We start from the raw sequence: 27,802 nt of genomic DNA, 5'->3' as shown, positions 1-27,802 counted from the left end.
AAATACGAGAAGACCCGTTATTCAAAATTTGATACTGTGCAACATTCGCACCAAAGTCTAAAATGACAAGAACACCTAGCGCTCAGAGAATCGGCACACTCTTGGCAAACGCATTCTCGTCTTTTGTTATAAAGGTATGTCTACTTTTTCTGGCAGCGAAGTAAACGCTTGGCAACCGCGTATCCATCGCAACACAGCCGCTATTGTACTCTACATTCAAAACCAGCATTCCCCAACCCCCCCCCCCCCCAAAAAAAAAAAAAAAAAAAAAAAAACTGCATGCGTTCTGAATAGCACCTATTACAAAAGACAGTCGAGCTCTAGCGTCCTGGTGCAGATGACTTGCTTTCAAATGGAACTCAGTAAGAACACAGTGTACAGGACACACAGGTTTGAACAACACTGTAAAGAAAAGTCTTTTAAGATGTTTTAGATCTTTACATACATTATATGGACCAAAGTGTTTCCAGCTGTATGAAGTTCTTCACCAAACTGTTACGACAAAGTTGGAGGCACACAATTAAATGTCGTTTTTCGTTACGTTTTTCAAAACTGTTCCAGCATGAAAATGCCCTTGTGCTCAAAGCTAGCTCGATGAAGATATGCTTTGCATGGGTTGCAGTGGAAGATCTTCAGTGACCTGCTATAGAGCTGTAAACCTCAACCCTTTTGAACACCTTTGGGACGAATTGGAACGCTGGCTGCACCCCAGGCCTCCTCACTTTACCTCACTACCTGACTTTGCTAACACCCTTGTAGATGAATGCGCTCAAAATCACCACAATCACACTCCAAAATCTAGTGGAACACCTTCCCTGGAGAGTGGAGATTATTATAACAGCATGATAGACATATAACAAAACATATTGGGGTGCAACGGATAGCAGTTGATTCAACCACGAATTAATTGCTCTTTTTTGACTTGATTAATTAGATTTTTGTTAGACAATCGCATAGCGAAATAAGTTTTTTCCCCCCTGCCGGTATTTCTTTTCAAGCAACGTATAAGTTCGTAACTACATGGAGCAGTCATGCGTTCACGTGCACGGGACATGTTAATCAGTCAACAACAACGGCTAGCAGAGGAGCAGAAGAAAACGCCTCCCGCATCATTCACATCCTTTTTTTTTTTTTTTGATGATACGAAAATTAACTGATCTGTGACTCAAAAAACGTAACGTGATCGGAAATTAAAGCTTATTTTTTATTTGAACAGACAAATTAAACTAAATTCACTGCCATAGTGTTTAAATATCTGCCCTTGGTGTCATTGTGTTTGTGACAAAATATTGCTTTACTATTTATCATACTATTTTGGTGAGGACCTTCTACAGTCAGACTATTCAGTTATAATTATATAATTGTTCTAATTACACTATGCTTTATCTAGAATATTACCATTTTTAGGTTGTTTAAATAAATAAATAGATTAAAATGTCAGACTTTTTGGCTAATCAAATACAAGTCTAGGCGGTTTCGTTTTCAGCCAGGAGGAGGCACATCTTAACTATTGCTGTAACTTTTTAGCATGGCTTCGATGCCATGCTAAGTATGTTAGCTGTTCTTGTGCCCAGCTCATATCATGTTCATGTAATCTGGAACTCATATAGACATTTACACACCTTGTTTTCCTGGCTCAGCATGAGAGGATGTTCGGATTTCAGTTTTAATCCCTTTAAAAAACCAGCACGTATCAGTTTCCTCCGACTGTGCGAGTTTGCGTTCGGCGGAATTGAGACCTGTCGGCCAATCAGACACGAGTATTTTATATTTTTATGCAAATCTCAGTTTACTTTACTTATAAGAGTCAAGAAGCTTTTATTGTCATTTTAACTATATATAGCTGATGCAGTACACAGTGAAATGAAACAAAATAGAGCTACATCACAGAAAACACAGGGCTAAGGACTAGTAAGTGTCCTCACCACATAAAGATGCATAAGGACTACATAAGGAATGGCCTCAGACATAAAGCCGGTTGTTGTTTGCTTATGAATACATTATTAAGGCAAAAAGTAGGTATGATTCAAATATAATGTTACAATGCTGATGTGTGAGCGTGGACTGCATCACGTTGATCCGTTCTGGTGTGATTAAGTTCTTATAGTCTGCACATGTGGACAACATGATACCTCCCAATAGTCTGTCTTCATAATTCTGACTGTGGTCATTATTAGAGATCTGAGCACTGGTTCTTTATAAGAATTTGTCTTCTCACTTGTCTGGAACATTATCATGCTATTTGACCAGGTTTTACTTTCTCTCTTTGCCTTGTCTCAGGTCTCCCGCTGCTGGTGCAAAGAACCATTGCCAGGACCATCATCCTGCAGGAGAGCATCGGTAAAGGCCGCTTCGGCGAGGTGTGGAGGGGAAAGTGGAGAGGAGAGGAAGTGGCCGTGAAGATTTTCTCCTCTCGTGAGGAGCGCTCCTGGTTCCGCGAGGCTGAAATCTATCAGACGGTCATGCTGCGTCATGAGAACATCCTGGGCTTCATCGCCGCTGATAATAAAGGTCAGTGTGTCGCCATTTTCACATCCAGCTCAGGCGCTATCCCTCTGCTCCGGGCCGGACCGGAGGGATCTCAATAAACGATAAGGAAAATCAGAGATGCTCTTTGATGCGCAGGTTAAAAGCGGGACTGTTTTGAAGAGCATGGAAATGTAGATCTGTACAGCCTTGATCTCAAAGACTCTTTAATACTGTAGCACAGACAGGTATATTGCGGCAGCCTGGGAAGCACTGTTGTTTATTGATTTGATTAAAATTCCATGTAATATGTCATGGAATTGAATATCAAAATATACACAATAACGATAATGTAATAGCACGATATACATCAGTGCCTTTAGTCTTGGCTTTGGATGAACCAGAAGTAGGACAATTGATAGCATCAGGGATCGTCTATAAATTCCAACACCATACAAAATGGCTTTCATGTTCCCTTTTATTGATTTTGTAGTTTTGTACAAACCTTAATAGCAGGCGTTGTCTGTTCATCGCAGAGCAAAGTCAATTCAATTCAATTAAATCAGTTTAATTTGTATAGCCCTTTTAACAGTGGACATTGTTCCAATGCAGCTTTACAGAAATAAAGGTACAGGTGCTTTATACATGTCACATGTATACATTACAGGAAAGTGAAACTCTTTTTTTTGCATATCCCAGGGATGTTAGGAAGCTATCCTATGATGTTAGTGAACCTATGATGTTAGTGAACCGATCAGTAACCCATAGCCTTAACCACTGCGCTACCACTACTAAAAGGTTATAAAGTTGGAATGTGCCCCGATCAGGCACAACATTGTGACATTAAAACGTTATGAGAGGTGAAGTGAATAACACTGATTATCTCTTCATCATGGCTCCTGTTAGTGGGTGAGATATATTAGGCAGCAAGTGAACATCTTCTCCTCAAACTTGTTGTGTTAGACTCCGGAAAAATGAGCACACGTAAGGGAAAAACATGCAGCTCTTGTGGGATGTTCCTGGTCTGAAATGGTGAGTATCTATCAAAAGTGGTCTAAGGAAGGAACAGTGGTGAACCAGCGACAGGGTCACAGGCGGCCAACGATTATTAATGCACGTGGGGAGCGAAGGCTGGTCCTCATAGTCTGATCCTGTAACTCAAATTGCTGGAGTTAATGTTGTTAATGCTCGAAGGGTCAGGACTTTTACAGCAAAAGGGAACCCAAATATATACAGTACAGACCAAAAGTTTGGACACACCTTCTCATTCAAAGAGTTTTCTTTATTTTCATGACTATGAAAATTGTAGATTCACACTGAAGGCATCAAAACTATGAATTAACACATGTGGAATTATATATGGAATTATATACATAACAAAAAAGTGTAAAACAACTGAAAAATTTCATATTGTAGGTTCTTCAAAGTAGCCTCCTTTTGCTTTGATTACTGCTTTGCACACTCTTGGCATTCTCTTGATGAGCTTCAAGAGGTAGTCACCTGAAATGGTCTTCCAACAGTCTTGAAGGAGTTCCCCGAGAGATGCTTGGCACTTGTTGGCCCTTTTGCCTTCACTCTGCGGTCCAGCTCACCCCTAAACCATCTCGATTGGGTTCAGGTCCGGTGACTGTGGAGGGCAGGTCATCTGGCGCAGCACCCCATCACTCTCCTTCTTGGTCAAATAGCCCTTGATGCCTTCAGTGTGACTCTACAATTTTCATAGTCATGAAAATAAAGAAAACTCTTTGAATGAGAAGGTGTGTCCAAACTTTTGGTCTGTACTGTATATATATGTACAAGTTTGTTTTTTTATAAGCTAGTTTCTTTCAAGTTTATCCTTAATGGGTGAATGGCGACATGGCAAGGAAAAACTGAGAGGAACCAAAAGGGAACCCATTCTCCTCTAAATGGCATTGAATGTCCACTCATTACAGTTGCAATATCGTTGAGGTTTACTGTTCAGTGATTGGCGTTCAAGCGCATAACTGTTCATGCAAACTGAGGTCTAAACTAAACCTAAACTGTTGTAGCAGACTTCATAATAATTACAGTCTACATTCATCCTTAGTACTCAGTACCCTCATGGATCTTTAGGCTGTTCATGCACACATCTACACATTCACTCATTTGTATAAACTTTATTTTATTTTAATATGTATCTTAGTTACATATTATATCCCAACAATAGTCCGACTTTATTTTCGCAAGAATTCCTGTTGTTATATAACTGGATTTTTTTAGCCCCTCTGTAATGGTGTAATGTTCACACAGCAGACATACTTCATGCCTGACCACACCCTGGTCCTTTTTTCTCTCAGCGACTTGGTGAGGTCAAACCAACAGTCACTGTTCAGTGATGAAGAGGACGATGGCATATTGCATATTTGAACTATTTATGAATTAAATGCGTTAGACTGACGTTTAAGCCGTTATGCTACAGCTTGGTGACAGAAGGGAGAACGATTTTACAACCTTGTTAGTTACACTTTTCCAGATGTTTTCAAGGCAAAGTAACCAAAGTTGTTTGTTTGTTCAGACAGGTCTTTCCCAGACCACTGTATTCTGGGAATGCTATATTTGTTAGTGCTGAAAATGGATGAGTAAATTTCACGTTTTTTCGGGGGCTTGCATACTTTCTTTGTGTGATCTTACGTATGAATGAGACAGAAAGTTTATTAGCTTTGACATCATGTCTAGTCTGGTCTAGGTTGTGAGCACAGGATTTAAATAAGAGCTGTTTTTCCACCTAAAACCCGAGAGACGACTTTACCAAAAACCTTACTGCTTATTTTTCAGAAGATGAAAATGCGTGCGTGAGAGCGAGAGAGTATAAGAGAACGAGAGTGTTTATATAGGAAAAGGGCAGTGCTTGGATTCAGAGCAGCTGCTGTGAGATTTCACCAGCCATCTGGAATTGCACGGATCCGTGAGCAGAGGTCTTATTTACTGTGTCCATTAGTCTATTGCTCTCACACTTAGTCCACTCACAACCCCGGTGTAATCTGCTCTCACTATAATCTGCATTATTACCAAAACGCGATTAAGAAGCCGACTAATTTACACACTCCTGAGGACTATCCAACAATCTGAAGCTAGCTGAAAACCCAGTTTCCTGTTTACGGCATGCAGCTGAGACTCATAAATATGCTGTAATCTTCAACAGTGACATGGAAATGAAATGAACTTAATGAAACACACTCATACACCCACAGAAGATTTGTGCTTTTTTGTCAGCATGACTTTTCAAAGTGGAATTTTTTTGGGGGTGGGGTACAAATAGGGTGAATGTGTTTGTCTATTGGGCGTAATGTAATCTGTTTTGGCAGATCAATAAAAAAAAAAGTGTTCAGTTTTCCTGTAAAACAAATAGTTGGAACTTTATCTGTATAAATCTACAGCATGCTCATATACATATGCTGTTTTCATATTAACAATAATAATAGTTAAAGCTATTATACAATGTGGTATGAAAAAGTTTCGAGACTAGTTTGTAACACGCCAACAGATGGCAGCACAAGGCTGCACGCACAGTCACAGGTAGCACCCACCTTCATAAGACAGTGTGCCAAAAGACAATGTCCTGTGTACATTGGGAGCAGTGCAAATGGTGGTATTATGACCACGTGTGCACCCTGTCACCTTACACGTAAGTGTCTCAGCGGAAACAACACAATCTCACTTCCGCACACACACCTACTCGTCAGATTTGGCTTCTGCTGACTTCGCCCTCTTCCCAAAGATGAAGGCAAGGCAGGAACGAGAAACAGAATGAGATCAATAAAATGTGAGACATGGAACTATGACAATAAACGGCTTGGAAATTAACAGGAACTGAGTAAGTTTAATAATAATCTAAATCTTAATTAAAAGAAAAAAGTCTGATTAATTTAGTGAGCTTTTCTGTAAGAAGATGTTTATATAAAGCAAATGGAATTAATCTTTAGAGACAGTGCTCAATTAAATCTGTTTTTGCAAGATTTAGAATACCTAAGAAGATTAGGTATTAATTTAGTCTTCGTAACATCAAGAGAATGAACAAACGCTTCATGCTTTAGGAATGTATATCATTGACACTATATAGACACCAGACCATGACACCTGCATTTGCTTTTTGAACATCAACTCTCAAAACTGGTTCCGTCTCCACTATCATAATGAGCTCCACTCAGTCAGGAAGAGTTTACAGTAGATTTTGGAGTGCAGCTGTGAAGATTTGTGATCATTCAGCTACATCTATGAGAAGTTGGGTGAGGAGGTGTGGGGATGTTCATCAGATTATGGGTGTGCCAGTTGGGTGTCCGTATTCTTTTTCCCCAGAGATGGCAAAAGTACACACATCCTTCAATCAAGTAAAAGTACAAATACACGTTTTAAAAGAATCTGGTAAAAGTTGAAGTACTGAATACACTTTTTTACTCAAGTTAAAGTAAAGAAGTTTGTGCTCTGACATGTACTGAAGTAAAAAGTAGCCATTACTATTACATGCTTTAGTGGTAACTGGACCTCACATCATATTAATATATTGATATGAAATCATTTCAAATTTTGTTACCTAATGAATGTATTCAGGCTGAACATCCACCATATAGAACACAAGCAGAGAAAAGATGATGATGATCAGGAATGTCTTTGTTCTCATTCATGTTTACATCACTGACTCCCTCTGTCTCATTCACATTAACCACAAACTTCTTGTTGCCTTCTGCCCTGCTTATTGTTATCTTTATAAACTACCCTACGTCTGTGGTGTGATAGGAAATGATACACCAGTGGTAGATTGGAAAAGCTGCGCAATGACAATAAATAGGTTGATGGTAAGAAAAAATATTGATCATGTCACCGTACAGATTTGAACTAAAGTAACGAGTCTGATTTGAAAATATAAGAAGTAGAAAGTAGAGATATTTGTGTAAAAATGTAATGATTGAAAGTAAGAAGTCTGAAAATAAATAGCGAAGTAATGTACTGATACCAGAAAAATCTACTTAAGTACAGTAACGAAGTATTTGTACTTCACCAAATTTCCAACTGTACTTTTGGCCATATGGTGTAAGTGATGAATTGTTTCAACATCTGACTACAAACAGATAAAACATTGGAAACGTCCTTTAATTGATAAGAATTTGTAATGTATTAAAAAGGGAAACACAATATGTGCTCTTACCGGAATATAATTCATGAATGTTTTTTATCCCTACAATATTCATCTCTTGTAATTTATGGTATAAATATCGCCATATCTTGAGAAAAAGCTTGAGAAGCAGTGGTTTAGGGTCAGAGAAAGATTTCGTCTTATGAGTGTGGATGATTTTGTTTTAGCCTTATTAGCTGTAATTCATGAACGCATACTGTTCTATACATGATTATGTACTGTACTGTTTTCTAATCTTCCTTTCGCTCTCTTTTGAGGCCCCTCTCTCAGGAGTTTTTCCTTACCTCTGGTTAGCTCTTGATAGATCTAGATGTACACCTGTATATCTGCATGGCTGCTTTGTAACAGCGTCTATCATTTACAGCGCTATGCAAATACATTGAAGCAAAGGTCAGAAGTCTGACTCTCACTCCTGTCTCTGTCGCATGTTTTCCTTCTTTCAGATAATGGAACATGGACCCAGCTGTGGTTGGTGTCCGATTACCACGAGCACGGCTCCCTGTTCGACTACTTGAACAGATACACGGTGACGGTGGAGGGAATGATCAAGCTTTCCCTGTCCACCGCTAGCGGCCTGGCTCATCTGCACATGGAGATCGTAGGAACACAAGGTAAACGGATCGACTTCTGCTCGCTTCATGTACTCAAGGAATTAACATTTCAGTGCCAAACTCTCCAAAAACGTATCTAGGTTGACTAAAAAAAGTTTGCAGTAGATATAACTTCCTGGCTGTTCCAGTTAGTGTTTCCTGTTCCCCTGGTGTGACCGAAGGGCTGCGTCCCATTCAGACACATGATGCGCCAGAGCTGCAGTGCCTGCGAGTCTGCCAGAACTAATGAAACCATTTCTTTAGCCCATAGTGAATCCGAGAAGCATTCCTTAGGGTGTCTGTCTCTGTTCATGTCTGTTTGTGTGTGTGTGTGTGTGTGTGTGTGTGTGTGTGTGTGTGTGTGTGTGTGTGTGTGTGTGTTTGTGTGTGTGTGTGTGTGTGTGTGTGTGGTGAAGGTTTTAACTTCCAATTTACACTTTGTTTAAAAAAGAAATTGCTCTTATTAAGAAATCCGGAGTAGATCGTCACCGTTTAGACCATCTTTGCTCGCTGGCTAGAATAGCGCTACGGTCCAGGGAAGTCATCTGAGCTTTTATATGCCTCGCTGCTCGAGCTGAACGGATTCCAGAGCTGCATATAGATCTCATTAGGGACCACAAAACAGCTGCAGATGATTTCTTCACTTTTAGCAGAGCAGGGAAAGACTAAAAGCTGAAATTCTGGCTAACACTGTCCTTGTAGGATGCTCAGTTAGTGTATATGTATATGTGTGTGTGTGTGTGTGTGTGTGTGTGTGTGTGTGTGTGTGTGGGAATGCTCAACAGATGTTAATTAAGCTGCTCTTTTTTCCCGAGCTGTTGCTCCATATTCAGCCAAACGGCACGATTTTGTCTGTGACTGAAGCCGAGGTAATCATTACTCTTAATTAGACCCTCCTTCTCCAGCATCATTTTCACCAGAGGAAGTGGATGCAGACGGATTATATAAAAGCGCCTCCTCCGTGCATCAGTTGCAGGACAATTCCTTTTTTCTTTTCTCACCGTTGTGTTTCTTATTACATTGCTGCTAACGAGAGCTAATTTTCCACGACGCGGTTTAGTACAGAGCGTTCAGCCTTTTTAAGACAGAGTTCATGTTTAGTGTAGTGTGGAAAACTAAAAAAGTGGCAGGGACTTTTTTTTTTTTGGGGGTGGAGGGGGTTGGAAATCAAAAAGAAGCACAATTTGTCCTGCGTTCTATCCAAAGGTGTTTTCAGTGAAGTGTTGGATTTTCCTTTTTTTTTTTTTTTTTTTTGTCGAGATGTGAGGCTGAACGGCTTAAAAGCAGGGGATAATAGCGTTCATGAAATTGCTTTCTGCTGGCTGTAGACTTGCGTCTGTCATTAGAGCAGAACTGCAGCGCGAGCCCTGTATTTGCGAACAGCCAAAAAACGGAGCGATCGTTAGCTATTAGACTTAAAAGTGGCATGCTGTACAGCCGAGTGCTGGATAAACACAGGAGAGAGAGAGATAGGGACAGAGAGAGAGAGAGAGAGAGAGAGAGAGAGAGTAAGAGAGATGGAATTGTTACTGAAAAGCAGAGCACTTTACTTTTAAACAAGATCCATCTCAGTCTCATTGTGTGTAAAATGTCTCAGGCAGGTTTGTGTTGCAGTGTACTCTTTCTTATTCTGCGCTCCTCCTCATCCTCCTCATCCTGCACTCCTCCTCTTCATCCTGCACTTAAACACCTTCTTGTTTTAGCATCCGGGCAGCTAAGCCGAGTGTTCTGGGCAGAATCATAACAAAAATACATAAATAAAAAAGCACAATTACATCTGTGTGTGTGTGTGTGTGTGTGTGTGTGTGTGTGTGTGTGTGTGTGTGTGTGTGTGTGTGTGTGTGTGTGTGTCAGCAAGATCATATTGCCGATAGCCAGAACTAAAAACAAACTTTTTTTTAAAATCACGCTACGTAAAACAGAAATGGATTGTTTGTTTTTTTTAATAAAAAAACAGTACTGAATCATGAAAATGTGTTAAATGAAATACTTTATACTTTTATTTATATTTTATTTTTCCTATTCAATTTTAGTTTCTATTTGAACTTTTGACAGTCGTATAAAGCATTTCACTACATGTCGTAGTCTATATGAATGTGTGACAAACAAATTTGATTTGAATTTGATTGATTGGATTTTGATTTTATATATGAATATATTAATTATATTAATGCATACTGAGGAAAATAAAAGTTGCATTCAAACTGAATTAAAGATAATACTTGAAATAAATAAAAACGTAGTTACTTCCAAAATGAATGAACAGATGAACAGCACGTGGCATCAGTGATTTGCCCCTAGAGGCCTCTGTCGCACCACATATATCGCAACCCGGAAAAACTATCTGTATGGATTTTTTAATTGGTTGACCACTAATATATAGCAGCTCATTTTTCAGGTCTTCGTCATCCGAACTCAGTCATACTGCTGTGTGCATGCTCGTGTCTGCCATCCTGCCGTCCTCTGTGTCATTCAGATGTTTTAGCAGGTTGCTCGTGTTGTATACAAATGCCGTGGTTTAGTGTACTGTACATGAGCACGGTTTCGGGTCGATACGTCACTGGACTGGTGCGTTTTTTTTTGATAGGTGTTGTGAGGGTGTTCTTGTTCTTTGTTCTCATTTTCTTATTGTTTGGTGCTGTGTGTGTGTGTTTTTATTTGTTTTTGTTTTTGCTGTGTGTGTGTGTGTGTGTGTGTGTGTGTGTGTGTGTGTGTGTGTGTGTGTGTGTGTGTGTGTGTGAGAGTGCAATTTGCAGGTTGCTGTAAATCTTTTTGCTCGATAACTGCACTGCACCACTGAAGCATCAGATCAGTCGTGCTCTCTGAGAGCCGCCTCTGTGCGCTTCAAGGCCTGATTTTTCTTTCTTTTTTTTTTTCAACTGCTTTGCCTGTGGCCCTGCATTACTTTTTCATGAAGTCTTTCCCATCAAGTCAATGAGCAGCCTTTATAATGAGCTCTGAATCTAACCTCATGTTCTACCTGCAGGCAAACCAGCTATCGCTCACCGAGACCTGAAATCCAAGAACATTTTGGTGAAGAAGAACGGCACTTGCTGCATCGCAGACCTCGGTTTGGCCGTACGCCACGACTCGGCCACAGACACCATCGACATTGCCCCCAACCACAGAGTGGGCACCAAAAGGTAATACGAGCTCACAAAGTGACTTTTCATTTCCCTAACAGCTTATTCGGTTACTGTCGAGATATTTATCAGTGGTTAACATGTGTGGTTTCCCAAAGCTAACCGAGCACAAAAACTGGTTTTTTTGTACATCACCATCCATAGTTACATTTATCACGCTTGGCAGACACCTTTATTCAGGGTGACTTACAAATATCTAATTTGGGTAACTGAGCAATTGAGGGGTAAGAGCCTTGCTCAAGGGCCACTTAACCACTGAGCTACCACTTTTTGCTTTTATAGTAACCTCTACTCTTCTGGGAAGATGTATCACTAGACTAGAGTGTGCTTCTGGAGATTTCCGTTCATTCGGCCATGAGGGTGTTAGTAAAGTCAGGTACTGATGCAGGGCAAGGGTAAACAACCGATTTAATTCCAATGGTGTTAAATAGGGTTGAGGTCAGAGTTCTATAGGGGGCCACATCAACCCATGTAACGTATCTTCTGGCTTTGTGAACAGAGGGAACAGATTGTGTGTCTTCAGCATTGTGGTTTTCTGTCCATAAAGTGTAACTATAAATGTTAAACAACCATACTGTTTTGTCTGTTAATACATTTCATGAGTAGATTCTTGTCGGGTTTCTGTGGCACTATAAGAACAATAGCACACTTTGGTTGTGATCATTATCGTAAAACAGAAGTAATCACCAATGCTTTCACTAGAGCATGTCCTGTTGTGTTTGATTTTTGGTTTTTTACTTATAAGCTTTCTGAAACACTCCGACTTACAGGCCTGAGAAATGTTTTGATACCAACAGATCATTCACCTGTGGTTGTTTTGATAGTTTGTAAGTCTTGCACTCTGGTGGTGCTAATGCAGTCCAAACACACCTCTTACCTCAATAGGAAGCCACTTTGCCTCTCAGTAGTTTCCAGTTTCTTTTATAGCAGTGGGTAGTGAATGAAGGGAGAGAACAGCGTGCGAATGAGGAGAAGACAGCCGACGTGTGAGTCACTGCACAGTAACCCACAGCTCATACAAATACACTGTCTCTCCACTGCAGGAGAGAGCACACACACACACACACACACACACACACACACACACACACACACACAGAGCTCCTCTCTGAGAGTTGAACAGGAGTCTGAGTTATTTTTTTTTTAGTAAAGAATGACATTATTCTTCAAACCTGCCCTCTCCGAAACTCAGCAGCGTTTCAGACAAGCGGCGGTTTGGCGTGCCGTTGTTCTTTCGCTGTTAAGTCACGTGGAAAATCGCTCTAATGAACCCGTAGGAGGCGTTAATTCAAAAGAAGCCGTAGTTGTCGTTGTAAGCCAGCAGGATTGAAGAATGCAATGCAATTTGGCTTCACATCTCCTGGGCATTAAATGAGCGCTAAAGAGTGGCAGGGCTGTATCCGGGGCTCATGGCAACCCGTCCCTAGGGTTTTGTGCCGTGATAAGTCCTGAATCTTCGAAGGAGCCAGAGAAACAGTTTGCCTGCTTGTCGGATCCACACCACTGCTGAGCGCCATTCTCACTCACTTTAGCGAGCTGGCACGTCGTAAAGGCAGCTTTGAGAGGATAGCCGCAGTAAACACTCACTCCAGTTAAAGTCAAGAGGACATGGTGATTGAATGTAATGGTGTGAAATGCAGGACAGCTCGCCGCTCGTATCCAGATATTTATCGAGCTTGAGCTGTGAGAGAGTGTCACTGAGAGTTCTGGCACTGACTCACTCCTCAGTTCCTGACTGGGCCATAAGCGTCAGGTGAAAGGCAGGCACTGTCTTAGTTCAAGGCCCAAGCTCTAGCTCTCTCAGCCCTGGAGTGTATCTGGATTAATGGAGATGCTCTTAAAGCCATGGCTTCAGTCTGCTCTGTATTCGGAGAGATTAGCTGAGCTGACGCCCTTCCTTCCTATCATGGGTTACAGGGAAACTCCAGCTGAGACTTGCTCTTATCTTCTACTGAACCCCACCCACACTGGAACAACAGGCTTGTTTTGAATAGCTTACATGCATTTCTAGAAAACATTTTGTTACCCTTTCGCTTTTAAATGCATTAATGGCTTGCCACATCTGTGGACACCAGACCATCTCAGCCTTGTGTCGGCTTTTCTCAGACTTCCTCAGACTTCTGCCACAAAGTTGGAAGTTGACAAGGATGCCTATAGTTTAGTTTACCATTTCCTTCACTGGAGTTCAGAGGCCCAGACTTGTTCCAGCATGACAATTCAAGTGAATGACACTGACTGCACCCCAAACCTTTTCACCTCACATTAGTGCCTGTGACTTGAAAAGCACAAATTCCTACTCCCCACAAATTCCTACTCCCCCCCAACGTTGTGTATTCTTTTCAAGTTTTCTCCTTTTCTTTTTTCTTTTTTTTAATTAAGAAAGGAGCAGAACTCAACAGGAAATGCCGTTTTAATAACAGACATGGAAATGTGCGGAATGTCAAGTGGAGATTTTTGTATGCCAACTCATCCCAAAACATTTCATCCCTCTTATACAACAACAGTCTCCCAAATAATAACTTGTCCTTGTGGTTGTGGTATTCATCCATATTAAATCTATCTATCTATCTATCTATCTATCTATCTATCTATCTATCTATCTATCTATCTATCTATCTATCTATCTATCTATCTATCTATCTATCTATCTATCTATCTATCTATCTATCTATCTATCTTGATTAATAATGAATGCTGTGGTACTCAGGATCAGAATTGGGTTTTATGCAACAGTTCTGGTTAATAATCAGAAAAATGAAGTAAATGACATTTTAGACACAATATGACCAAATATTGTTTACTTTCAAGGTGAAAAGTTTGTCCCAAAGATGTGATGGTGTTGTGCGATGTGTGTAGTGTTACCGTGGTACTACCAGTCTGTACTACTACTAGGTACTAACTAACTATTTCTAGATTTATAGATATTTTCTAGTTCTTATGTAGCAACTGGAGACAAGCTGAGGAATACACACAGTGAAATGTGTTGCCAGTGCTGTTCAACATGTCACAGACTACCCAGAACTAACTGTTATATTAGTTCTCCTGAATTTGCAGTGCTGTCTAGCGTTCGAAACAACAACAAACCCTAATTTGTTTAAAACTGGTCTCCAGGAGGAGCAATATTTGAGCATATTTTTCTTTCTTTTTTTTTTTTTTTTTTTTGGTTTTTAATTAGTTGCTTTCTGCAGAGATTGCTGTCATTTCTGCAGACCTGGAATTTTAATCTGTGAAGCAATATTTTGGTTTGTATTTATTTCTTTATTTTGTGCGATTGCGTGCCTTCTAATTAAATTCTCCAAACTGCCTCCCGACAGGTACATGGCCCCTGAGGTCCTTGACGATTCAATAAATATGAAGCATTTTGAATCGTTCAAGCGAGCAGATATCTACGCAATGGGCTTAGTCTTCTGGGAAATTGCAAGCAGATGCTCGATCGGAGGTACTTCACTTAAAAATGACTGTTTTTCCGTATCACTGGTGCACTTTGCTAGATAATTTGATACAATTACATTTTCCCTGTCTGTCTTTGATTACATTTTTGCAATACATATTAAACAGCATATAATGAAGAGACTGTGCGACACAGTAACCTTTGATCCCCCCCCCCTCTTTCTCAGGCATTCACGAAGACTACCAGTTGCCGTATTACGATCTGGTGCAGTCAGATCCGTCAGTGGAGGAGATGAGGAAGGTGGTATGTGAGCAGAAATTACGGCCCAACATTCCCAACAGATGGCAGAGTTGTGAGGTACGTCTTCGATCCTATACACTCACCAAACGTCTCTTAGTCGTGTCCCTTCTTTTCTTTCCACAGCGCGAGACGTGTTGCTTTGAGACACGTCTCTATAAGACACTTTTCCTAACAACCTTCATGGCTTTCGGAGATATCTAAGAGGGCACAGGGTGACGAGTCTGCAGTTCAGAGACAAGCAGAAAAAAACTCCTACGTGTGTTTGTTGCTGTTATCAGAGCCAAACATTTGAGGCAAACCGCAGCTCCCAGGAGAGATGTGCGTGTGAGGCAGCGAGAGACTGCCACGTTTCGAGCTCTCTCTCTCAAATTTCCTTCCACTATCGCTTGCCATCCATCAAGCCCGCAGCAGCCACGTCCTCCACTGCACATTTATTAGTGTCCTTTTTATTACACGGAAAAGAGACACAATCACATTAGACCTAATTCACCATAATGCGATTCCGTAATGTAATCAGCATCTGCTCCACCTCGATCCTGGACGCTCTTCTTTTTTTTTTTTTACCTTTCTTTTCCCAGTGTCAAATTGACTAACGTGCTACGTTTGCCCTGCTTCCTGGATGAGTTTATTGTAAACCTGGCGGCTCGCCTGCAGTGTTTGTAGGGTGTGATTTAGCGCATGACTTCTGCAGCGTTTGGTAGAGTAATGTAAGCAGATGGTGCATTCTGCCTGTGTTTACGACTCGGTCGCCCACACACACACACATGCACACACTCACACACTCACACACACAGGTGTCACAGCCATGGCTGTCTGAGATTACATTTACACACTCTTGCTTCACTGGGGCTACCTTTTAAAACAGGAATAGTGAAAATGGCTGTTTTTTAATGACCTCTCTAAGGAGCTCATTCGGAATTGACCACAGTTTGTGCATTATGGCCAGGTGTTGCACCATGTCAAGACAAACAAGAAACTTTTCTTTCTAGATATTGTGTAACATTGTTTGGCACTACCTTTATTTATCTTTTTTTTAATTTTTTTTTATTTAATGGCTGAAATATGTTTATTATATAGGTGATTACTGTATTTGTTTTCTTGGAAATTCTCAAGCAGGGAGTGGGGTGCCAGTATTTAATTATCTCTAAGGGGAAGTAGTTTGAAAATAAAAAGTTAGTAGTAAATATTATAAAAGTATGGAATGACATTTTTTATTTTCTTTTTATTTATTTTTTTATTTGTACAGTCAACATTTCCTAAACTAGTTAGTAAAATAAATAATAATATAGTTTTTTGAATAGCTAGCTAGCTAGCTAGCTAGCTGGATGGATAGATAGATAGATGGATAGATGGATAGATGGATGGATGGATGGATGGATGGATGGACAAAAAAGCTGATTGAACTGACAAAATCAGGGTTAATTTGTGTCCGTCCTCAAATCTTTATGTGATAACTGGAATGATACAGACAGACAGACAGACAGACAGACAGACAGACAGACAGACAGACAGACAGACAGACAGACAGACAGACAGACAGATAGATAGATAGACTGATAGAAATTCCCAAATTGTTGCTAGGTTGGAACGAATGTGTCTTGTGCCCTGCGATGATCTGGTGTCCCATTTAATATGTATTCCCGCAATGTACCCAGTGTTCCGGGGATTGGGCTGAATATTAATGAAGAAATGGTTACCCACAGAAATGCCACTTTGCAGTAAAACACTCTTATGGATTTTGCACTTTTCATGAAGACATTTCAAATGACCCGCCCGTTTGCTGCAAATGAAGATTCATCTAATAAAAAATAAAACCAAACTCCACAAAAGTAACATCTGCTACATTCTGGAAATGCATACTGGAAGGGTTTTATAGCAGTGTAGACAGAAATACGGAACAGAAATAATGTAGATAAATAAATGAATGGCGCTGAGTTGCTGCATGTTTGTTGTTGCATAAACAGTGTGGATAGAAAGCCTTGTTTTTTTACTTGTCTGTTTCTATTACTCATTCTGTTAATTGGTGGTGTTACAGTGAACACTGTAACTCCGTGTGACAGTAACGTTTAAACCTCCAGCTACAGGCAGATAGACAGACAGGTTTTTTATTTTTATTTTTATTTTTTTACAAAAGTAGCCAAACTTCCTACAAACACAGTCACTTTTATTTTAAGATCCCTTTTCAAAGTTTAGCTTGAAATCTTTATTTGACATGCTGTCACAGTCTTTTGGGGTGTCTAATAAAAGATTTGAATTGTGTCAGTTCACTCAGTTTTAGTCAACTTCTAAAACAGGAATGTGGGGCTACAGTGTGTATTGTCTCACTGAACCAAAAAAATGCTTCAACAAAAAAAAAATAAAGAAAGAAAAAGGTCAGAAATATATATTTTTCCCAACTCCCATATGAATATTTTTTTTTTATTATTATTTTTTTCCTTTTTCTTTTTAAAGCTTTTCAGAAAGGATCACAGAGCATCTGGTTGAGACTACAGGTGTGCATTGGGATTTGCACAAGCAGGAGGTTTTTACTATCACATGCCTGTGAGTACATGAAGCTCATGGGACAACGAAAGATGCATTGATCCTGCCCATAGAAACTACCAAAACAGGGCTGTGGTGGTTAAAATTAGGCTACATCTTTGTTTATATTTTGGGAAACAGAACCAACTAAATTTGTTAGAAACTGTCATGGGCAGGTACGAACAGAAATAACTTCGCAGTCTTGCGGAATACACAGGCTATGCTGACAGCGCTGGTTTTTAGCATAATGTTTCCAACGATGTATTGGTAGAATTTGTATTTAATAAAAAAAAAAAAAACGGATTGAGGCCACAAATATTTGAAGCACTACTGATTGCAGGTACACTATATGGACAAAAGTATTGGTCACCTGAATTTTCCAACCGTTTGTGGTTCTTCCACAAACAGTTCCACCACAAAATTGGAGTTACCGTATTTTTCGGACTATAAACCGCTACTTTTTCCTGCGTTTTGAACCCCGTGGCTTAGACAACGAAGCGGCTTATTTTATGGATTTTTCCTTGGTTTTTCCCGGTTTCACAAACTTCAAGCCAAAAAACTGAGCAACATAACATTAAACCAATGAAATTTCTGAACGGAAACGAAAAAACGCACCTCACCTGTGTTCTGAGCTGCACGGCATCGGGAGAAAAAACTTCCACGGAAGGAGGAAAACAGTGAACAATGACCTACTTGGTCGGCTACTGTTTAGATGTAACGCGTTGAGTCTGGGTGAAGGGAGAGCTCGGTAACTCCAGTTGCAACAGAAATCATATAAGCACAGACAGGTTGCCAAAACTCATGCTTTTTTATTTTTCAGCATTACGGGTTAGTCAAAGAAACTTAGAGATGAGCATCAGAAAATAATAAGGACATATTCCTCGGTCTTGCACACACGCAGTAATACCGGAAAAAATGCGGCGGCAGGTTATTCCGAAAATGCCGCTCTGCTCTTAAAGGAGCCACAACATATTTCCGTTAAAGCCTGTGTAAAGTTCATTAGTTTCAGTGTAGACTATATGCGGCTTATAGACAGGTGCGGCTTATTTATGTTTAAAATAAAAATCTTTGTCTAATTCAGTGGGCTTATATATGGGTGCGCTTAATAGTCTGGAAATTACGCTACACATTTGTGTATGGTGTCTTTGGTTGCGGTAGCATTAAATTTCTTCTTTATTCAAACCCAAACATGTGCTCCATGAAGATATGCTTTACATGCATTGTGATCTTAAGTGGAATGCTATAGCGCTCTGTCCTCAACCCTATTGAAAACCTTTAGGATGAAACACCCTTGTAAATTTTCCACAATTTTGTGAAACATCTTCCCAGAAGAGTGGAGATTATTATACCTGCAAACAGGTACCAAATGTGGAATGGGAAGTTCAGAAATCACCTACGAATCTTATTATCAGGTGTCCCTAAACTTTTGTCCCTACAGTGTATATTGTTAGACTGCTGTAGAGAAAAGCCTGAATGCAGTGGCCCACATGCTCAGCAGCATATTTTTTTATTGCAGCCTATTTTATTCTGACATGAGACATACTTTAAGGAAAAATTGTTTAAAACAGTGCTAAAGCTTCCTGACAGCCCAGCTTTGCATTCCCACAGCGACATTTCTCGTCTACCGAGCGCTCTTTCCTATTCTGACAGGCTGCGGCATTTCAGTTGAAGCATTAATATCATTTTCTTTAAATCTTTTTCATTTGTATTTTTTGATTGCAAGGGCATGATCCAGGAAAGAACTGCAAATTTTATATAACGTGACCATTTCACCGTTATTTAATTGCATTTAAGCTGCATAACGTCGAGTGGCTATAAGCCAGATCATTAGGATTTTGTTGGTGTTGCTGTTCAGACTTACCATCTGCCCTTCATTCTGTCTGAAGCCAAACAAGGCTAATTTGATTTTTAGTGTTGTGCAAAATATTTGGTAGCCGGGAGCAAAATGCGATGGTGTGCCTAATTAAATGTATTACTTATTATATTATATAGCTAGCCCAACACACTGGAACAAAACGAATACCACCGGTCTACTAGCAAAAATCTGAAACGTGCTTTACAAGTGAAAATGAATGAGATTCGTGATCAATTAAGTATTTCTTTTTTTTACATTAAATGTACAGGTTACGTTAAAAGTCCAAAAGCAATAAAAGTAGGCATACTCATGTAATTACTTATTTAACAATGTATATTGATTAATGAGTATTTATGCGTATGCATGTTCCCCTTAGCAATCTGCCCCTGTTTTCTCAACCGATACATAATAGTTTTGTGTATTTTTCTTGACATACAGTTGCACAACGTATCCTCATTGGTTTCTGACTTTTCGGACACCCCGTAGAGTTGAACCTGAAAAAGTGCAGCTCAGATCTGTCTCAAGCTGGTGACCAGTGTGCACAGAGATCCGAACTCTTAAGATCGATCTTGCCAGTTCAGTGCTACAGGCATGTGTTCGCCTCACTTAATGTACAATATGTATCATCGCTATTTATAATTTATGTTAGCTCAGGTCTTACTGCAGGCTGGAATAGAGAAGTAGACTTATATTCACTTTACCTGTGAATGTCCCAAAAGATTCCAATACCTCCATCCTCATAGCTTTAACGTGAGCTGAATAATTCAGGAAAAGGCAGTAATGCACTCGATTTTTTTGAGATTAATTACCATTTCTTTAATAGTAGAATTGAAACTTAGATAAGCGAACTAAATAAAACAGAGACATACACTATATAGACAAATGTGTTGGGAAACTGAATTTTCCAGCCATTTGTTTTTTGGGCAAATATTTATTAAAAAGAAGGAGGCACAAAATTGTATAGGATGTCCTTGGATGTGGGACATAAAATTTTCCCTACATTAAAACCGAAGACTCAGACTTGTTCCAGCATGACACTGCCCTTGTGCACAAAACCAGCTCCATTAAGATACGCTCTACATTGAATTGGAGTGGAAGATCTTAATTGGTCTGCTGTAGAGCTCAGACCTCAACCCTTTTAAACACCATTGGGATCAATTGGAACAATGGTCAGGTGTCCACACAACTATTTTTCTTTATATTATAAAGTGTTAATGTTATGTTGTAATAAACTAAAATTTAGCTGAGTTCTGTGCCTCCAACTCTGTGGTAAAAGTTTGGAGAAAAAACAGATATGGCTGGAAAAATTAGGCTTCCCACTACTTTTCTCTGTATAGTGTAGAGAATGAAGGGGCATCTGTCAAATTTCATACACTAAGTGTCTTGCTGCTTTAAAATTCATTGCTTTGTCATTAATTGCTTCGTTTTCTAAGGGTGGAAATTTTTTTTTACAATTACGGTTTTCAGCAGATGCCTTTATCTAGATCGACTTCCTTTTATCTCATTCGTACAACTGATAGAAGAGTGTCTGCGAGAGTGAAAGGGAAGGTTTATAGGACTGTGGTGAGACCTGAGGTGTTTTATGGTTTAGAGACAGTGGCATTAGGTAAAAGACAGGAGGTGGAGCTGGAGGTAGCAGAGCTGAAGATGTTGAGATTTTCGTTGGGAGTGACGAGGATGGACAGGATTAGAAATTAATTTATTAGAGGGATAATGCTTGTAGGACGTTTTGGAGACAGAATGAGGGTCGCGAGATTGAGATGGTTAGGACATGTGAAGAGGAGGGAGATGGGGTATATCGGTAGGAGAATGCTGAGGATAGAGCCACCGGGAAGGAGCAAAAGAGGAAGACCAAGGAGGAGGTTTATGGATGTGGTGAGGGAAGACATGCAGGTAGTTGGTTTGAAAGAGGCAGATGTAGAGGACAGGGGGGTATGTAGATGGATGATCCACTGTGGCGAACCCCTAATGGGAGAAGCCGAAAGAAGAAGAAGAAGATACAACTGAGCAGCTAAGGATCTGAGAATGGTATAGCTGGGATTTGAGCTCATCTTTGCATCCAAAGTCTAATGCCTTAACCATTAACTTCCTGTATATATATATATATATATATATATATATATATATATATATATATATATATATATATATTTGTGTGTGTGTGTGTGTGTGTGTGTGTGTGTGTGTGTGTGTGTGTGTGTGTGTGTATTCTGAACCATATATTGTCAGGGTCATGTTTAATGACTGTCTGTCTGTGTGAGTCTCACCGGATATTTCCGTGTCTCGCTGTGTTCAGGCTCTGCGGGTGATGGCGAAGATCATGCGAGAATGCTGGTATGCTAACGGAGCTGCTCGCCTCACCGCCCTACGCATCAAGAAGACACTCTCTCAGCTCAGCCAGCAGGAGGGAATTAAAATGTAGGCCTGCGCTCCGGGAGAGCTACACACCTTGACATATTATTCTACTGCTTTTGTTTTGTTTTGTTTTTGTTTGTTTTTGTTTTATTTTAAATATCTGTTCATTATAATGGTCATGCTCATTCTTCTGATTATCCATGAATATTGCATTACGACTTTTTTTTCTCCGTGAAAGAGGGAGAGAAGGTCATGATGGACATGAGCACTAAGAATAAAGGCTTGTTTGGATCTTTTTTTTTTCTTTCCTTTAGCTTTGTATGAAAGACTTTACCCAGTAAAGGTCATTTAATGGTCAGGTACTGTTTTTTTTTTCCTGTTAACCTTGGAGAGATGAGATCTGCTGGATGTCTCGATCGGGAATTTGCACCTTGTGTTTTCTCTCTTTCCTCAACACTTTTTTTTTTTGTACCTATTTTTTTTGCTTTTGTTTTTTTTTTTCCCAACAAACTGGACATGACCTCATTCAGTCTTGGCAAACATGCTGCAACATATGCAATATAGAGAAATCCTATCTTATATTTTATATCTTGATATGTTCTGTTACTACGGCAACAGTTACAACAGCTACAATGGCATCCGTGCCCTCCAAGCCAGGTGTTACCGGAAAGTGCCACTGCTTTAAACCAACGTTCCCTCATGCCGTGGCTCGGCCCCTGTACCTTTCGCTGTCCGTCTAACCGGGAGAAAGAAAGAAAGCAGTAACGAGCGTCACCGTCGCGAAGGCTCGTCCGTCACGGAGTCCGTCTTTGTTATTATGCACACGCAGCGAACGTTAGCGAGGGGCCACCACACACAACTTGCTGGTGCCATTTCTTCAGTTTTACATCATCCTTTTCCTCTTCGTCATCATCGTCAGTGCAGCACAGAGGGACGTTTCAGCTCAGACCTCAGTTCATCTCCAGTAAAGCTGATCACCGGGTCCCTGTTGCTGAACGGCAGCTGAGGATCGGCTGTCACGTTTTTCGCTCCTCCCTGACACACCTGATGCGGAAAGAGGATGGTCCGAGGTCTAACGCGGTCGTGTCGGGCCTGTTTTTTTATTTTTAATTTTTCCTGAAAGGTTTTTGTTCATAACTGACACACAGATTTGGATAAACTGAGCTACTCTCACAGACTGGCGCTTAAAGCAAACGACTGGACGACAATGTACAAAGTAAAAGCTAAAAGAAGAAGAAGATGAAATAAAAAAGAAACTCTAAACAGTATAACTAAAAACAATGCAATGTTTGAAGTTGAACACATCAGCATTAATTGAATTGCCATGTTAAAAAAAAAATGTCTTTTTTTATGGTACTCTGTGTTTTCAGTGTTGAAGAGATGATGGGGTATATTCATTTATCTATATAGCAAATAGATCTTTTACTAAGCCATAGATTTTCCAGCATTTTATGGCAACCCTCTTTGTGTGTGCGCGCATGCGTGCGTGTATGAGATGTAAAATGTAAGCAAAATCCTGTTGACTGCTTCAACTTTCTATTGTGCAAGCCTTAAGGGACCAATAGCATTGTTTGTTCCTGTTTTGTAAAAAAAAAGAAAAAGAAAGAAAGAAACAAGAAATGATTTCACTTAATTGTGCTTAAACAGTAGGGTTAATATTGTGTATAATGAAAGGATTAAATGTAGCAACTGATTGAGCAGTTTTGTCTGTTATACGTGTAGAAGGACGTCCTTTTTGCCACACAAATAAGCTTACGGTCACATGTAAACATCGCATTCGAAAAGCGTCGCCGCTGAGCTCTGTTGTAGGAATACGTCCAATAAACGACGGGTGGGAAATCTTCCTACAGCACATACTCGATGGGTACAATACGTTTTTATTACTACACATCATACTTTTTGTTCATTTCTGGATACATCTTGTTACAAGTTAGATTGTGTTAATCAAACACACACCAGAAAGAATGTCCTCAAAGACCTGCTACAGCTGTTAGTTCTTAAATTGGAAAGAAAACTTCACCACACTTTCTTAAATCAATCTATCTCTGTGGATCACCTACTCTATAGAAGTGTTAACGCTATATGAACAAAAGGTTTTCGGACACACACCCATAAGTGACCGTATGTGCATCTTAAACATCCACATTTAGTCCCCATTTGCTGTTATAATTACCTCCACTTTTCTCAGATGATGTTCTGGTTGATTTTAGCATGTGTTTGTGGAGACTTGTGCCCATTCAGCCTTAAGGATGTTCAGGTACTGATGTAGCTGACATGAGGAGGCCTGGGGTGCAGTCAGCGTTACATTTCATCCCAAAGATATTTAGTAGGGTTGAGGTCAGAGCTCTATAACAGACCAGTGAAGAGCTTCAACCATGTATCCACCCCATGTAAACCATATGTTCATGGAGCTGGCTTTGTCAGGTTTTGGTCTCCTAGTATAAGTGACTTTTTATACAGATGTGTGCCTCCAGAACTGTTTGGTAAAGAAACACATAGGCAGGAAAAGTCAGGTTTCCCAATATTTTTTGAATAATGAGAAAATAAGTCCTCTGAGCTCAGCCTTCAGAAGTGGTGTGTAATAATCTAAATTACAAAATTTATTGTTTGGATGATTGAGCAAAGTCCACTTTCTTTTAAGCCTCCATTTTAAAGCAATAGTGCGAGTAGAAGCATGGTACTTATCATGCTCATCATGTTTTGCTTGTTTTATTTGCCTGATCCTTTTTTTTTTTTTTGTGCTTTATTGTGGAACATAATTAACACCCAGTGGCCAAGACTGCCTCTGAATATCATGGCATGTTTACAGTGCATTCCTGTACTGTGATTATACTGATTATATACAAGCTTTTCTACCCTACAGCCAAAACAACTTTTATCATTAGACACAACACACTGTGCATGTTTATTAGTGTGGCAAACGGATGTTCACTTCTGTCGCTTGCTTTTCAGGGGGAAAAATAAAATTGGGATCGTGTCTTGAGGCGGGTTTGCTGCATTTTCTGCCTGTGTACAGGAGCACAAAAAGGATTTGAGTTTTCATGATAATTATTCATTTCGTTTGCAGTGTTTGAATAGAATTTTTTTTTTGGTGAGTGAATTGTTGTTTTTGTAAACTATCAATTCATCCATTTTAGACGTATACCGACATTTTTAGGTTTCTGGCACACCGCATCACGAGTTTTAATTACAGGACACAGACATCCCTTTTCTGCTCCTGTACAGTGTAATGTCACTTTTGTGCACCCCCCCCCACCCCCCACCCCAGGGGAAAAACAATCCTTTCTTTTTAAATGCTGAGGAATGTCCTAATTGGAATAAATGTATGGTGGAGGAAGTGTGTATAAATATGTACATTGTAAATAAGTATCTAAGTGTATGTGAACTTGTCCGTTAGACTGCTGGCCCTGTGGCACGTCCGATTCAGTGAAAGAGAAATTGTACAGCTGAAGAGGTTAAAGTGAACCCAGTATGTTCAAGGATAGAGCACATTCCCTCCAGAAGGTATTATAGAGTGAAAAAAGGGAAGAAAATTAGATTTTGGTCTTTTATTATTGCTAAGGTTCCTTCGAAGGCTAAAAAAATCATACTTTTTGGGGAAATTTTGATTTCATCGTGCCACTGCAGATGTTCCTGGGCCGGCCATGCTTTTTTCTTTTCCTTCTCTCTGACATATTTCTGTCTTAAATCACCAGCAGCCTTTTTTTCTTTACGGATTCACCAGTGACCTATTTAGATGTAAAAAAAACATGCATAACCAGGTATTTCCTCACAGTAACATGCAGGTATCCTCCTGACCGTCACAGGTCAAACCACACCAGCTATGACTTTTAACAGGAAATCCATACCGCTGCACCTCTGGTTCCATGCGAGCGGGTGAGAGCGAGAGGACTCGCCGTGTAATGCTCGCTTTCTCACTGCGTACGTCTTGTAGCTAGGAGATATTTTGTTGTTGTTTTTCATATGGTGTATTACGTACAGTAGGAAATGGGCGAGCTGTTTCGGACCGGCTCCTCGACCTCTCTCCCGCTCTTTTTTTTTTTTTTTTTTTTGCTCTCGATGTCACTTACTTCTGTGCCTCCGAACCCATCTGCACCCTCGAACATGGGCGAGGATACACTCATCCTGGGTGAATTTGAATGACAGTGTTTTTTAATTAGGGGTCCTGCAAATATGGCCCAGACTCCTGCACAACTGTTTGCTCATCCGTTTGCTTTCTGTGATGCATTATGCAGCTCTTTTATGCAACCATGCACAAAAAAGTTGCACAAAATTTTTTTCATTCATACTTTTTTTTTTTTTTTTTGTGGGGGAGGTTAAATGATTCTGTAGAGGTAAAAGCATCTCCTGTATTCAGCAGATGCAAAAGTAAACATTCCCACTAATTAAAGCGCAACCCGCTGAGCATTTCCAATAAAGGTCACGCGTATGCCGGAGAGGGCGTACAGACGGGTGAGTAAGTTATGCAAATGTATACGGCGACACAGTCCTCAGGCTTTCTACTGGCAATTGCCAAGTTATTTATTACAGTTCGATTTCTTTATCTATGCCAACATCCGGACACTGTGAGAAAGACCCTGGAGGAACGGTGGCCCGGTAGCACCAAAAATCAGATAAATAGGTAATGAAACAGTGAAGCTGATTTGATATGATTTAAATTGAAGGAAATGGACCAGTGTGGAGAAACGCAGGAGTCTGGGTCATTAAAGGACTGCGGAGCCAACCAAGGTGCTTTTTCATTCTGTGTGCGTGTGTGTGTGTGTGTGTGTGTGTGTGTGTGTGTGTGTGTGTGTGTGTGTGTGTGTGTGTGTGTGTGTGTGCATACATGATGGAAAGGCAGAAAAAAAAAGCTTTATCAAGTTTTATTTGGTGCCTAAGTTTGACTCTATTGTGTTTTGTATTCCATATAGAATGATGCACTGCAAGTGACTGATTTCTAATGTTTGCATCATTTTGGTTTTTAAGGAAATTTCTTAAAAGATGAAAAAAAAAAAAAAAGGTGAAAGGCTGAATTAGTCAAAAAACAAAAAAAAACAAAAACAAAAAAAAAAGGTCAAAAAGTAATCCATAGGGGAAAAACATACCTCCTTCAAAGACCAATGTATTTTTACCTCAGTGTATATATTCTATTTGTTTACTTCAAGTTTGCAAATTTGTTTCTATGAAATGCTAAATCGGAGAATTCACATTTTGTGTCAGTGGTACATTTATGTGGCATTGTGCTGTCCTTGTGTCTTCAAATAAACTTTTTTTTTTTTTTTTTTTTTTTTTTTAAACCATCATCTGTATTTTATTTTCTCGTTCTGTTCGTTAGTTCGTAAGTGCTTTATCAGACAATGTATTTTAATGCCTCTTTCTCAATTGTGTAGATAATGCATTATGGGCCTTTTTTTTGTTAAAAAAGAAAAAAAGAAAGAAAAAAGAAGTCTGAACTGGTTAGTAGGGTAGTGATTGGTGGCAGAGAGAGAGAGAGAACGAGAGAGCGCTCTCATGAAGGCTTTGTGGCCCACTTAATTTTTAAAGCATTATTTATAGACTTTTTATAGCGTGTACATACGTACAAATGAACAACATAGGAACGTAGGGGAGTGACGCTGATGTGCCATTCTAACATAGTGGACTAGAAATTGGTGTGAATAAAAAAAATTAATTTCATGACGTTCTTTGTGTTTTTGTCATTTGCTTGACTTTGATCAAGCTCTTGTCTTAGATGAAAAGAATAATGATTTACCAATGAAAAATTGTATGAGAGTCTACAAGCAATATTTCAGCTCAAACAAACACTTTCATTTCTTTTCTGTGGAACAATGATATTGTTTTTGATAGTTTTCATATTATAATAATAATAGATATACCTTACAGCACAGTGAAATTCTTTTCTTCACATATCCCAGCTTGCTTGGAAGCTGGGGTCAGCCATGATACAGCACACCTGGAACATATAGGATCAAGGGCCTTGCCCGAGGGCCCAAGAATGTCAGCTTGACAATACCAGGGCTTGAACCCCCAACCTTCTGAATTTAATTTTAT

General features: G+C 39.8%; 1 protein-coding gene across 1 annotated transcript in view; it reads left to right on the top strand.

The window, feature by feature from the left end:
• Nucleotides 1-27,424, top strand: part of tgfbr1b (transforming growth factor, beta receptor 1 b) — an 81,054-nt gene extending 53,630 nt beyond the window's left edge. Inside the window, exons 4-9 of the mRNA XM_083547061.1 lie at nt 2,281-2,511; nt 8,062-8,229; nt 11,195-11,351; nt 14,666-14,790; nt 14,969-15,099; nt 21,714-27,424. Of these exons, the coding sequence (XP_083403187.1) occupies nt 2,281-2,511; nt 8,062-8,229; nt 11,195-11,351; nt 14,666-14,790; nt 14,969-15,099; nt 21,714-21,839 (938 nt within the window). The 3' untranslated portion in view covers nt 21,840-27,424. The remainder of the gene's footprint in view (nt 1-2,280; nt 2,512-8,061; nt 8,230-11,194; nt 11,352-14,665; nt 14,791-14,968; nt 15,100-21,713) is intronic.
• The last annotated feature ends 378 nt before the right edge of the window (nt 27,425-27,802 follow it).

Source organism: Silurus aristotelis (genome assembly GCF_946808225.1).
Source record: "Silurus aristotelis genome assembly, chromosome: 1".
In the NCBI taxonomy this organism is placed as follows: Eukaryota; Metazoa; Chordata; class Actinopteri; order Siluriformes; family Siluridae; genus Silurus; species Silurus aristotelis.
Note: the sequence above shows the minus strand (reverse complement) of the source record. Positions and strands in the feature narration are given on the sequence as shown.